The following is a 13,331-nucleotide window of genomic DNA, read 5'->3' on the forward strand; positions in this document are numbered from 1 at the left end:
ACAGTAAAAACATGTGTTTGTTTTCGGGAGAAACCGCGAACAACTAGCCGGACGGTGAGGAGTGATGGACTGACTTCCGCTCGCGAGCACCGTCAAACTCTCGCGAGATCTTTGCAGCTTCCTCTTCGCACGGAACCTACTTCCAAGATGGTGAGTACACTTTTTATCAACCCGAGATACTCTTGAAATCCGCCGTCATCTTGCTTTAATCTCACGCGTTTTAATGTTTCTAGAGCCAAATTGAATGTTATATATATCGTGTTAGCGGATGGCTGGGGAATTATTGGTATATTTTGGCCAGAATGAGCGTAAATTCAGACAGATTTCGTGTCACCACAGCAGTGCGGGGCACGGTCTGGTTGCAGCTAATAACTCCGGTTTAAAACCTCTGTTATATTTAATTGTGTTCAGCCCAAATATCACATGTGTTGTCCCGGTTTTATGCAGAACCGTTACCGGACAGTACCCGTTATGTTACTGGCTCTACAAACACCTGCAAAACTATTAAACTAGTCAGATATGAACGCTACCTAGCATTAGCACAGTCATCTCAATAGCTCAGCAAGTGCACGTTACACCGGCGTGAGTGTCTGATAACCGGGTTGCTTGAGTGGTGGCTGTAGTTTTGCAGTTTCTTCAAACCTGTTTAATTAAACAGAGTTTAAGCTTAAAATGAGGCCAAAGAGCCGGGAAAGTTAATGTAGCGGGAGCTAAAAGTGTTAGCTGCAGATGTATTGATGCTATTATGAACTATCTTGTCCCGCTCAAACTATACCTATCTTGCTTCTTTATGAAATAAGTCTGGATGAAGCAGCTATTTAGTTTTCTGCTGTAATATAAGTAGCTAATATTGTCAAAGCAAATGTCTCTGAACTGATTAAATGGCTCCCTTATTCTGAAGTCTTGGGGTTTGTAAAAGCTGATCTTTAGCCTAAAGCAGTGTATCTATATCACATTGCATCAAGTGAAATAAATAATGCAGTTGCACATAATCTAACATGCACAGTAACATTTCAGTGTTATGTGATGACACAGCAACTCAAAGCTTCATCTACATCAGTACTGATTGATTAATTTGTCCCTGATAACATTTGTATTTCCTGTGGTTTTCAGTCTCTGGTCATCCCTGAGAAGTTCCAGCACATTCTTCGTGTTCTCAACACGAACATCGATGGTAGAAGGAAGATCGCCTTCGCCATCACTGCCATTAAGGTGAGTTGATTACACCATATGATTTTGCAAGGGGCTTCTGCTCTTTGTATCTTCACTGCAAGACTTAACGTGCTGATAGTTGCTTGGCTTGGTGTGTCTTAGTAAAGATGCAGCAGGGGGGACATTTGTAAAACTGCAATCACATGATGTTGTTGTACAGAACATGTGTGTGTAACAGTGACTCTGTGCTGTTTCAGGGTGTTGGCAGACGTTACGCCCATGTCGTCCTGAGGAAGGCCGACATCGACCTCAACAAGAGGGCTGGAGAGCTGACGGAGGAGGAGGTGAGGAGAAGAAACAACATAAAGCTGATGTGGACGTGGTCAGATTTCAGAAAGTTGTAAAAGTTGACCAACCACTTGATATCATCATGGATGTGGGGAACGGGGTCCACCTGAATGGCCGTTCATTTTCCTGGTCCTGAGTACATGTTTTAAAACTTAGCTGAAGGAGATCGGTACTCATATTCTCTAGTATATTTGGCATCATTTGGTTTCATCTCATTATGCAGATGCTGCTTTGCTGACAGAAACAAATTTCTTTCTGGCTGTACGACTGTCACAGAGGTTACATGTTGCTGCATCTCCTCTGTGCAAAGTCTACCAACTACTTTGTGTTTTTAGATTTTCAGATTCTAACCAGAAAGTGTCATGATGGATTCATAAGATTCAAACACAAAAATAATTGGATAAGTCAAGGGAATGCATTGTTACAGTTTTCCAAAAGACGTCTGTGTAGATGATTTTACAGTAGGTTAGGAGGCTACCATAGTTTATGCATCTCATATATGGACACATGGGGCCTTAAGCTCTTCATATGTCACTAGTTATTTCTTATGTTGGGCCTGATAAAAACCTCTTTGACCTGAACATGTGCACATAACATGTTGTGCTTTAGCTGCAGCCACTCTTGCAGTGGAAATACTGTTGTGATGAGATAATGCTTTAGAGTTGTAATATTGGTACATTTCATTTCCTTCTCAATTAACAAATGTGTGTGTGTTTGTTTGTTTGTTATCAGGTTGAGCGGGTGGTGACCATCATGCAGAATCCTCGCCAGTACAAAATCCCAGACTGGTTCCTCAACAGGCAGAAGGACGTTAAGGATGGCAAATACAGCCAGGTAGGCGGCTCGTCTCTGGGTCTGGGGGTTAGAGGAACAGACATGATGCATCCTGGGTATAAAGAACTGAAGTGTGACTGGGTTTAGTCAGTTGCTGCATGTGGAGTGCCACTGCTGAAAAACAAACTTTGAATTCACATAATTATCATAAGACGCTTCAAACTCTTAAAGCATCCAGTGAAATGAAAGCCATCTGACGTTTTAATGCCATGTGACGTTGTGTGTTGGTGCGACTCGCAGCTGTCAGCTTCACTCTTCAAGCTGTTGATATAAATCAGCAGTTTTCAAAGAGTCTGAAAGAATGCAGTCATTTTATTTTTCTGTCTGCTCTGACAGACGTTTATATCTGTGCACATTTTTCTGGAAACCACATTCCTATAACTTTCTTTGTGTAGCTCGGGTAAACTTGACTGTAGTCCAGTCAGTCTGAGATAAAGCACCTGCCCGTTTTATGGAGAATCAGAGCTTTTTTTTTTCTTCTCATATTTATAAGCTGAGAAATTAAGTCTTTATCTCAAATGTTAAAAGTCCATTTAGTAGCTATTCAGGGGCTTTTGATCAGTTTAATTCAGAGTAAATACAATCTTTAGAGTTCAGTGTCCCGGGCAGAATTTCCAGCTTTAATAATAATAATAATAATTAATTTAATTTATATAGCGCTTTTCAATGACCCAAAGACGCTTACAAAGACACAAAAGAAACAGCTTTGTGGCATTGTGTCAGAAATGCACTGAAAAGCAGTTGATAGTGGCTTATGGATGATAAACATTGTTATATTGTCTCAGCATGTTGGTGTTAAAGTGACCAAGAAATGTCAGAGGAGGGAAAATGTTGTAGAAACTGTCAACGTGACGGTTTCTCCAGCAGAGCAGTAACGTTAATCATGTCTGTGTCAGAGATCCAGTTCAAGATTATTCATTCTTTGCTAATGTTTTAAATATGGTTTAAACAGCATTTACATCGTCAGGCATTTTTGAAAACGGTATTTACCTCAAATCTAGATTGAGTCTGGCTGCCACCCTCCTTCCATGGGACTATATGTAGCACACAGTTTATCATGTACTAAATCTCTACTGTAAGTTTCCTCTATTAATGAATACTTGTAGCATCATAGGATTTTAATGGTGAAGCTGTTGGATCACCGTCTGTAGCTGCACTTTGAGATGGTTGAGACATTTTGTGTGTGGATTTGTGACACAGCAGATGAGCTACAGGCTTGGAAACTATCAGCGTTTAAAAACCAAAAGTATATTATTATAATACAGGTCAGATGTCAGAGGTTCCTGTCTGTAGAACAGCAGTTTGTTTGTTCAGCTACACTTCTGTTGTTTTTTTGTGTCTGATAATGAAACGACGCCGTGCTGACTGTCGTCGTGTTGCGTTTCAGGTCCTTGCCAACGGTCTGGACAACAAACTGAGAGAAGATCTGGAGAGGCTGAAGAAGATCAGGGCTCACCGTGGTCTGAGGCACTTCTGGGGGTAAGAGACCTGATCCAGTCTGAACTGTTTGATTAATTTATTACAAATCCCAACTTTGCCAAAAATGGTTTGTGGTTTACGAAGGCGAAGAGAACACAGCTGTTTTTCTGAATGTTTCTGTCTGAAATCTATCCTGATGATAATTGTGGCATATTTTAATTCCACTCCCTCTCTCTCTTCTTTCTCCTTCCAGTCTGCGTGTGCGTGGTCAGCACACCAAGACCACCGGCCGTCGTGGTCGCACTGTCGGTGTGTCCAAGAAGAAGTAAACTCCCCTGCTTCCCTTTTTGTTTCAATAAAACACCACAGTTCACAAAACGTCTGTGTCCCGGTGTCGTGTCTCAGCTCGGGTGTGGGGTCGGGGTTCAAGGCTGAAGTGTGTGTGTGTGTGTGTGTGTGTGTGTAAACATCTTGTTTTCTTGAATATTGTATTTTGATACAGTTCTGTTGAAGTGTCCTACAGGCATTTACAACATTCATAAGGCTGGGGGCTCCACATTTTCTAAGATTAGAGCCCTTTATCAGTCCCACAGTTAAGAGATTTGCAGCATACAGATGTTTTGTTATAAGTAACTCACTGATTTCAATACATAACTTTCTATAACTTCTTGTTGAATAGACCATAGCACAAAAACTGTAGCTCTAATATAAATTAGAAAGAACAGGGGTTTTGAATAGACTGACATGATTAGAGGAGCAGTTTGATGGATTATTACAGACGGGTGTGTCTTCAAATAATTGAGTGGAATCCCGTAATGACACTTGATGTCTATTATAACAATCTTTATAGGTCAAACTTGGCTTTTTGACAAATGTCAATCAAGAACAGGGAGATTTTTAATTTCTAGGCAGGGCATGTAATCATCAGTACTTTAAACCCCATCAGTTTAATATGAACGATTAACTCATTACATCTAAATCTCAGCAGCAATGAGCCAAGTGTAATGCAAGATATAATAATGCTGTTTATTTACAAAGTCTGAGCTTAAGAATGAGACAATATCATTGAGTTATATAAACAGTATATCATTTTATTTTCAATTTTAATTAAGTTCTAATAGATAAAACTGATATCCAAGAAAAACTAAGGATTGGTAGCCAAGAGAGTTGGTAAGAGTTATTTACCAACACTGGTTATGAAGCATTTTTCACCTACCACATAATTTCTTTGCAATTTTCTTTTTACAAAAAAAAAAAAAAACTAAAAATTGCCACCAAATTGTGTTGACCTGTTCTGGAAATATTTAAATGATTAAAAGCTAAATTTATTATAAAGGAAGTAAATAGGGACAGAGAAAAGTTGCCAATTTTGCTTAGTTATTGAGAATTGGCCAACACATAGATTTAATCAGAGCCTCTTGACAAAAGAAAAACACCACACACACTTGATGGTCATTGCTTCAGTTTATTGTGTTGCATTGCTGACAAAGGATATGAGTGTACATGAATGCAACAGAGCAAAAGGGAAGTATTGCATTTTTCTTAATATACAAATATTCCATAAAAACTGAGGTAAGGTAGGAAATGATATGGCTGCAGGAAATATAAAGTGCGTAAGGACAGAAGAAGAAGTGGAGCGAGGGGGACACTCGGGTTTATGGCTTTTAAACTGTTTTGAGAAAGTTTCATGCAAAGACTTTTGTTGGGTTTTTTTTTAAGGAAAAGACAGAAGATAGTGAAGCTCTTTAAGGGAAACACAGTTGTTACAGCTACATCTTTTTAAATGAAGAAACTCTTAAGTCGTAGTAAAACACAGAAGAAAACATTTAAGGAACCCGACAGTGTGATAGAAATCTATAGGTGAAGCAGCTGTGTAAGAAAAACTAGACCACCTGCCCGACATCCCCACCTTAAATCAACTACATACATTATATAACCACCCTGAACAGGACAAGCAGCTCAAAAAGAAAGAGGAAAAAAAAAAAAAAAAAACCTTGATGCGTTGAATGACAAAGCATCAGTCTGTGTCTTTAAGCTTGTGTTATAGCAGGTTACAGCTGCTCACACCACAGTAAGTTAGGTTGATTTTTTTTAAAGCAGGATGAAAAAGACAAATCAATCAAGTACACATAAGTACACATTAAGTAGGACTACTTTTTTTTTTTTTTTTTTAACTAGCTGTCCCATGCTGAATCTGACACTCAGAAAAAAACAAAGACACAAAGCAGCAAAGAGCTTCAGTCATTTTCTTTAAGATTAAAAAAAAACGAAAAAGAAAAAAATCACACAAAGATTTCATAAATAGCTTCAGTCAGACATTAATTTCAGATCAAATCATAAATTAACACATTTTTTCCCCTCATGAATAAAATCTTAAACAAAAACTGACTCTGATGCTCTCATTAACTATTTCTTTGATACTGCAAAAAAACAAAAAAAAAACAACAACTCTGAAATCTTAAATTAGACTTTTTGAAGATTTATTTTGTAAATGCAGGATTTAGTAGAAACTACCTGCTTAGATTCTCATGATTTTTTTTAAATTTTTTTTTTATTAAACATTACACAAAAAGACATTTTTGAAGCCTAAATCTAAAAATTGGAAACTAAGTTAGTTGTTATGCAACAGATGTGTTTGGAGAAATAAATAAAATGTGGTTAAGAAGTGACAAAAAATCCCACCTGGAGTCAAAAACTGAAGGTTTTCATGTAAAACACACAAAACGCATTGGTTTATGTCGTAGCTGCAGGAGAATCTGCACAGTCTTGTCATTTTAAAATCTGTGTTTTTGTGAAATTATTATTTTTTTTAAACGATACATTTTTAAATGCTAGAAAAGAGAGAAGCTAACAAGTAGCAGGTGCTTCATTCATATCAGGAGGAAAAAAAAAACAAAAGTGGTCCCGCTCATCTCCAGGTCCATCGGCCACAGTGACGGTTCATAAACTGATTTACCAGCTCTTATTTAGTGGTTTGATTTTTTTTTTCTTCCTTATGAATCCTCCTTAAAAAAAACACAAACAAAAACAGGTCTTAGGTTAGACTGGGTTCACAGAGGACGATAACAATGAAAAAGAGAGAAAAGGAGCACACACCTGGTCCTCATCCCTCCCTCTGAGGGGGAGGAGGCGGAGTTTTCTGTTGGGGGGGCGGCTGTGGTTGGGGCTGCTGCTGGTCCTTGGTGGGGGCGTAGTAAAGCTCCAGAGGCTTCCTCACCTTCCAGTATTTCTCATTGACCAACTCCAGGGTCAGAGAGCCGTTCAGCGTCTGAGAAGAGAGGAGGGTTAGGGTTTAACAGAGGGAAAGTGTCGATTTCATCAGCTGCTACACTGTTTTCACCAAATGTGATCTCTTTTTGAACAATATGATGCTACATCCACACATCCAAAAACAGGAAAACGAAACCCCTTTTTAGTGTTTTATAAAAAAAAAACCTTATAGACAATCACCTGAGTGCATTGAGACTGATGGAAAAAAACAACAACAAACATGCTAACTCTCCTTACAGCATACAAGGAAATGAAAATATTCAAGAACCCCCAGAGGAAGATGTATAAAAGTGTGCAGATGCATTCATTTGTTTTATTTATTCATTACTTATTTATTTACTTTTTCATTTGTTTTATTTTCCCTATCATTGAAGTTTTGTCATATACTTCATTTTATATACTTTTACTCCTTAAAGCAGAAGTAAGCGATCCGGTCGTTTTGGCTAACTTCCTGTCAGCCGATGGAGTTAGCAGTCCCCGCCCTCGTCCCTACGTCACCACACTCACGCGCATCCCTTGGCTGCACACACAGAGAGGACTGCCCCTTTATGCCGTTCTCTCTCCTCATTGGATAAAGGTTGTAGGATACAAGGAAAGTTTTCTCCTCGGCTTACAGCAGAGCAGAGTGACTGACAGAGCCGTGTTTCAGACCAAACACTCTATATAAGTGATTGCTGTCTGAAGATATAACTATTTAAGACTTATATTAACACAAACATTCCGCTTACTTCTGCTTTAAATGTGCCTTATTGAGAGGCGTTCATTGTTGTGGTTAATATGTCATAATATTCTGTAAATGACTAACTTTCCCCCCAAAAAAGTTAACCAGGAAAAAAGACTGCACTTTCCCAAGATGCATTGCATTAGAAATGATGATAATGTGGCATCAAACATCAACAGAACTCAAGGATTATGCATTTCAGCAATGTTCAAAAGCTTAAAAGAAAGGTACAACATGTTAAAACCAAATGAAGGGCCGTGTCTTTGAAGAGCGTGTCTTCTGACTTGACGTCTTTTACAAAGACAAATCAGTGATAAAAAAAAGAACACACTCAAAAGTTTTGTACTGTAACATGTTTTCAAACTGAAGGTGTTGGTTTTGATGACTCACGGAGAACTGTCCTCCTCTGGTCATGATGTAGATGGTGTACTGCTTCTCACTGATGTTAGTCAGGTTCGACCCTTCTCCACCTCCTGCTGCTGCTGCTCCTCCTCCTCCTCCTCCCTCTGCTCCTTCCTCTCCTCCACCTCCCTCCTCCCTCCCTCTGTCCTCTGCTTCGCTGCTCCGTCTGTCCTCCAGAGCGATTCGCAGAGCGAGGTATTTGGACAGATGGTCCACTGTGGCGTTTGCAGTCGTCTTCACATATCTGATCAGGAAAAAAAAGACGAATGAAGGAACATTTCCTCAGTCACAGTCTTATGATTTTTACATATAGTTTCCTGGACAAATTAAATGTTGATTTGTTTCCCCCTAAATCTGCTTTAAACAACTTTAATTCCTCCCAGCCAATAGGTGTCACACTCACACTTGCCTGCTCTCGCTCCACCGGTTATGCCTATAGGGAGCGGCTCGTAGCTAAAGCTAAGCTAGTGCTCGGCTAGTAGCTAAAGCTAAGATAATGCTAACTGTATTTAACGAGCAGCAGCTGTTGACATCAACGTACTAATGCTGTTGGTGCAGAGATTATTTCCTGTCAACATTGCCAATGTAAATATTTACATATTTCAGACCTGTCAAAATTTATTAAACAATTACTTCTACACTATACTTTTTTTTCAGTAAAATTAATACTTTAATTCTGCATCCCTCTAGACATTCTGTGGATGTATACAAAATATTAATCTATAATACCTACCTTATCTATAATATCAATTAGAAATTTAAAATAAGGATTCAAACCAAACCAACAAACCAATGAAATGTGTGATTTTGACCTAATTCAGAAAGAAGGACTGTGTATAATTTCAAAGGAGGTTAAATCCCAGCCTGGTCAGTTGCGTACATGAACTGATGAAGCCTCTTGGATGAGAGGTGAAACGTCTTCCTAGACAAATAACTAAGTCCAGTTGATTTAACCTCCTTTGAAATACTATGACCTGGGCAAATGAGAATATGCACCTGACTGTGTATAATGAAAATTAAAATAAATGTAATAAATCCTCAATCCTAATTTTTTTTCTGTGGGGTCCACCTCACCTGGTCTGGTTGTAGTCCGGGGCGAGGACCAGCTGTGGGTGTGGTCTGAACACCAACTCGATCTCCGAGCCCGGCCCCTCTTTGTGGCGCCTGAGCGGAGGCGTCGGGCTCCCGCTGTCCGCCTCGGGCCCCGAGCCGTCGTCCGAGACCCGCGGCCTCTTGCGGCTCGGCCCGGCCTCTGACGGCGTCTGACCGCAGGGGTGGGGGTTTTGTGAGGGGGCGGAGTCATGGGACAGGTGCGACCGGGCGTCGCCATTGTCCTCGCCGCCGCTGAAGGTGGTGTTGTCACTTTCCTGAGCTGGTTTCTTCACCCGGTGGTTCCTGGTAAACACACGTCACAAACAGGTCGACTTGAAAAAAATATCTGTCTGGTTCATCTTGGTTTCATTCTGACACCAACAAACCATTTCATGGAAACATGACGCAGTCTGACGAACAAGCCGTTACATTTCACTTTCAGGTGAGCAGAGGACTGGGACTAGAGATGTGGAGTAAGCTAATGATCACGAACTGGGATGTCTCTTTGATTTTGATGTTCAAAGGGAGTAGCAGTAGCTATAGCTAGCAGTAGGTTAGTTACCTTTAATTGTCGGTGCAAGCTATTTTTAGAATGGCAGAGCAGAGCCGTGAGCTGCTCAGAGCTACGCTACGGAGGCTAATGGGAATTCTTGGTTTCCCTCATCAAACTCATCAAATACACAATCCAACAACTCCAAAACGCTGTCGTGGACAAGTTGTGACCTGCACATTCACCACGCTATTAGATAATAATGTAACGTTACGAGACGGAGTTGTTTTAGAGGTAAATTCAGAGACTGCTTGCTGAAAAACTGTCCCTGAAGGCAACGCGCATCAGCGGTTTTGCATGAATTTGCCTCTAAAACAACTCTGTCTCGTAACGTTCTGTTATTATCTCATAGCGTGGTGAATGTGCAGGTCACAACTTGTCCACGAGAGCGTTTTGGAGTTGTTGGATTGTGTATTTGATGAGTTTAATGAGGGAAACCAAGAAATCCCATTAGCCTCCATAGCGTAGCTCTGAGCAGCTTGCGGCTCTGCTCCGCCGTTCTAAAAATAGCTTGCACCGACAAATAAAGGTAACAAACCTACTGCTAAGACCATAGGGATTATGGCAATGGGCCAATTTGCCAAAATGTTGAACTATCCCTTTAAAAAATGTGTCTCAGAAGTCTGGGACATGTGTTTGGGTTTTAGACTTTTCCATTGTTTTCCATTGTTTTGGGGCGTCCCCCCCCAGTCCTCTCCCCGTTCTGTCCCCCACCTCTCGGACCTGTAGCGGGCTTGCTGGCGAAGCCCCTCCTCGATGCTGGAGCTCAGCGCCTCCTTGTTGTGCAGCCTGTTGAGCCGATCCAGGACTCGGCGCTGGTGGGCCTCGTACTCGTCGCGGCTCGGGTAGATCTTGGAGATCAGGGCGTCGAAGTTCGAGTCTCGGCGCAGCGAACGTCTGGAGACCAGCTTCTTCCTGCAGGTCGGACATTCTTTGTTCCTGAGGAAGGAAGGATGAGACACGTGGTGGCGTGTTTATTCTGAACCTTCAATCCAAGGTATCGGCAGATAAACTAGTTTGATATGTATAGTTGTTTCTCTGGTGTGAGAATTTACTTATTACCAATAAAACAAAACTCAGACTTGAGGACACGTGTTGTTCTCACCCTGATCGCAGTGCAGTGACAATGCAGTCTGAGCAGAAGCGGTGGAGACACTCTTTGGTGGTCATGGTGTTCTTCAACATGTCCAGACAGATGGGACACATCAGCTCGCTGTGCAGAGAGCGAGGAGACACCGCCACCTCCGTCCCGTCCATGATCGCCTCCTGGATGCAACCACGGAAAAAAATATAACTTAATATCATCATCGTCACCTGTGAGCAGAACAGCTGCCTTTATGCACATATAAGTACATCATGTGATGGCAAAATGAGCAACATTGTGTCGTCTCTCCAGGTCTCACACACACACATTTACCTGAGGACTCCTGTGGAGCTCGTAGAGACTCAGCTCCCAGGTCTTACTGGGAGTCTGGATGTTTACTGGAGCTGCCATGGCGGCCGTTTCCCACAATCCTCACTGGTGGGAGAGAGAGAGAGAGAGAGAACATATGTACAAACTGCACATCTACAGCTGGAGCAGCCTTTGGTCTCTAACACACAAAAACAAGCAATTGATTTGACAACCAACTTAACACAATGTTATTTCTCTAGAAGACGACGAGGGCTTTTGACTTCCTTGCACCTCCTCTGGGGAACAGTCCTCTTCTGGACGTCAGGCAGTCATGCTCGATTGAGATATTTAAAGCTTTGAAGCTTGAGACCCGCTTGTATACGGTTGCATATGAGTGCCAAGTATTTCCCCTTTGTCTTTGCATTTTGGTTGAAATGTTTGTTCTGATTACTGTGTATGTTTTTAAATTGTTTTCTAACTGTACAGCACTTTGATGGAAAGTGCTCTATAAATAAGATTATTATTATTATTATTTAAACAGTTTGGATGTTACACTTTTGAGTATTTTGTCTCGAGCATTGATCAGTAAAAGGATACCTTTGTTGTCTTAAACTAAACAGCACCTCAGTAGTCTAATAATACATGTCCTCTGTGCAGCTCTGGTAAAAACAGGTCAGTGAACCAATCTTAGTGACATCACAAAGTCACAGAAACCCTGACAGCTCATTTGAGGCCCAGTTTTCTGAACACTGGCTGTGAGGGTTTCTCTGTAAATTTAGGTCTTTCATACTTTCACAGTAATAACATAGAACCGGGACCTACTTTATCATTCAGAAAAAGACATGCATGCAAATCTATCTTTAAATAGCTAACATGGGGCCTTTAAATGATTATCGTGTTGGGCCACACAAAGGTAGGAGATCATTTGCTAACCTAGAAATAAATAAACTTCACGGTAAAAACTCAACTCATCACTGCAAAGGGATCAGTCGGGGTTAGGGGGATTTGAACTGTGCATGTTTATGTTTATAGAGATGAAAACTTCCTGTTGAGTCACGTTAACACGCACTAAACAGAGACTCTCCTGCACGATCTTCACCTTTAGCGAAGTTTTCAAAGTTTTGCTCATCTCATAGCTTTGACTCGTATACAGACAAACTGTTACGTGCATTTGCTGAAAACCGTGCAACAGTGAGCAGAGACAGCGGAAACCTTCAGTATAAAACTCACCTGACCTGACGCTGAAGTGATGGGACAGCTGACCGGAGGAAACACGACCCCCTCCCGCTGCTACACAAACAACACACAGAAACACACACACAACACGGCTAGAAACTCCTCTGTAAATCCCCTTCAACAACGCACACCGCGGCTCTTTGTCCACCCGAGTCTTCGCCCTCTCGGGGATCGCAGCTTGAGTTCAGGCTGGGCCACGCAGGATGAATAAAAACACAAAATCAGGATCAAGAGCGCAACATTTTCCAAAGCCCAGCAGCAGCAGTAGCAGCTAGCTAGCGATGTTCTCCTGCTTCTTCTTCTGCTCCCCGGAACAAGTCGCTTGTCGCCGCGGCTGCAGCTCCGCGGCATCAGCGCCTCTCAGCGGCCGGTGTGGGGGTATTGCAAGAGATATATCCATGCTTTAAAAAAAAAAGACCTGTAGGCCATACATAGGCTACTCCCCAAGAACAGGGAAATTTGTTCATTTTCTCAAGGTGGCAAGAACAATGTTTTTTAGACCCTTCTTATAATTTCTTGATTTTTTTTTTTTTGCCTGTGATTACTGTCATATTATTTAACCATAATAATTTTGCTTTATGCACAGTTCCACTACTTCCTGAAATAAGCCAGCTTGTTTATTTCCTGTCTTACATTATTGGACCAACTAATTAATCCAGGTGTGCCTGACCATTGTTGTGAGGTCAGGCACACCTGGATTAATTAGTTGGTCCAATAATGTAAGACAGGAAATAAACGAGCTGGCTTATTTCAGGAAGTAGTGTGCACAAAGTCCATTACTAGAAATATTTCTAGACATGTCTTGTTGATATGAAGAGTTCACTTGCAAAAGCAGATAAGTGCCATTTTGAAAAAAATGAGCTGAGGCTTTGTAATTATTCTTTGCAAAGTGTTATTTTCAATAAAACTTTATT

General features: G+C 41.1%; 2 protein-coding genes across 3 annotated transcripts; one reads left to right on the forward strand and one right to left on the reverse strand.

Moving 5' to 3' along the window:
* The first annotated feature begins 75 nt into the window (after positions 1 to 75).
* rps18 (ribosomal protein S18) lies at positions 76 to 4,131 on the forward strand. Its single transcript, XM_083981799.1, has 6 exons — positions 76 to 150; positions 1,114 to 1,212; positions 1,410 to 1,496; positions 2,233 to 2,334; positions 3,722 to 3,813; positions 4,007 to 4,131. The coding sequence occupies exons 1-6, from the start codon at positions 148 to 150 to the stop codon at positions 4,080 to 4,082; spliced, it is 459 nt and encodes a 152-aa protein (XP_083837925.1). The 5' UTR covers positions 76 to 147; the 3' UTR covers positions 4,083 to 4,131.
* Positions 4,132 to 6,285: 2,154 nt separating this feature from the next.
* LOC310993353 (E3 ubiquitin-protein ligase RING2-A-like) lies at positions 6,286 to 12,693 on the reverse strand. 2 transcript variants are annotated; one of them, XM_083981680.1, is made up of 8 exons: positions 12,412 to 12,693; positions 11,206 to 11,307; positions 10,894 to 11,054; positions 10,512 to 10,727; positions 9,221 to 9,541; positions 8,135 to 8,390; positions 6,850 to 7,021; positions 6,286 to 6,758 (listed from the first exon to the last, which is right to left on the reverse strand). In XM_083981680.1, exons 2-7 carry the CDS (start codon positions 11,281 to 11,283, stop codon positions 6,857 to 6,859), a joined length of 1,197 nt encoding a protein of 398 aa, XP_083837806.1. In that variant the 5' UTR covers positions 11,284 to 11,307; positions 12,412 to 12,693; the 3' UTR covers positions 6,286 to 6,758; positions 6,850 to 6,856. The 2 variants fall into 2 exon arrangements, with proteins under 2 accessions (XP_083837806.1, XP_083837805.1); XM_083981679.1 differs by having other exon boundaries at positions 10,503 to 10,727.
* Positions 12,694 to 13,331: the final 638 nt, after the last annotated feature.

This window comes from Trachurus trachurus, assembly GCF_905171665.1.
Source record: "Trachurus trachurus genome assembly, chromosome: 11".
In the NCBI taxonomy this organism is placed as follows: Eukaryota; Metazoa; Chordata; class Actinopteri; order Carangiformes; family Carangidae; genus Trachurus; species Trachurus trachurus.

Excerpts from the sequence above, each read along its gene's own strand:
- rps18 (XM_083981799.1), top strand. Across the intron at positions 1,213-1,409 it reads TCGCCATCACTGCCATTAAG|GGTGTTGGCAGACGTTACGC; the intron begins GTGAGTTGATTA and ends GTGCTGTTTCAG. Across the intron at positions 1,497-2,232 it reads GAGAGCTGACGGAGGAGGAG|GTTGAGCGGGTGGTGACCAT; the intron begins GTGAGGAGAAGA and ends GTTTGTTATCAG.
- LOC310993353 (XM_083981679.1), bottom strand. The coding sequence starts at position 11,283 with ATGGCAGCTCCAGTAAACATCCAGACTCCCAGTAAGACCTGGGAGCTG. Across the intron at positions 10,728-10,893 it reads GTCACTGCACTGCGATCAGG|GAACAAAGAATGTCCGACCT; the intron begins GTGAGAACAACA and ends TTCCTTCCTCAG. Across the intron at positions 8,391-9,220 it reads CCGGACTACAACCAGACCAG|ATATGTGAAGACGACTGCAA; the intron begins GTGAGGTGGACC and ends TTTCCTGATCAG.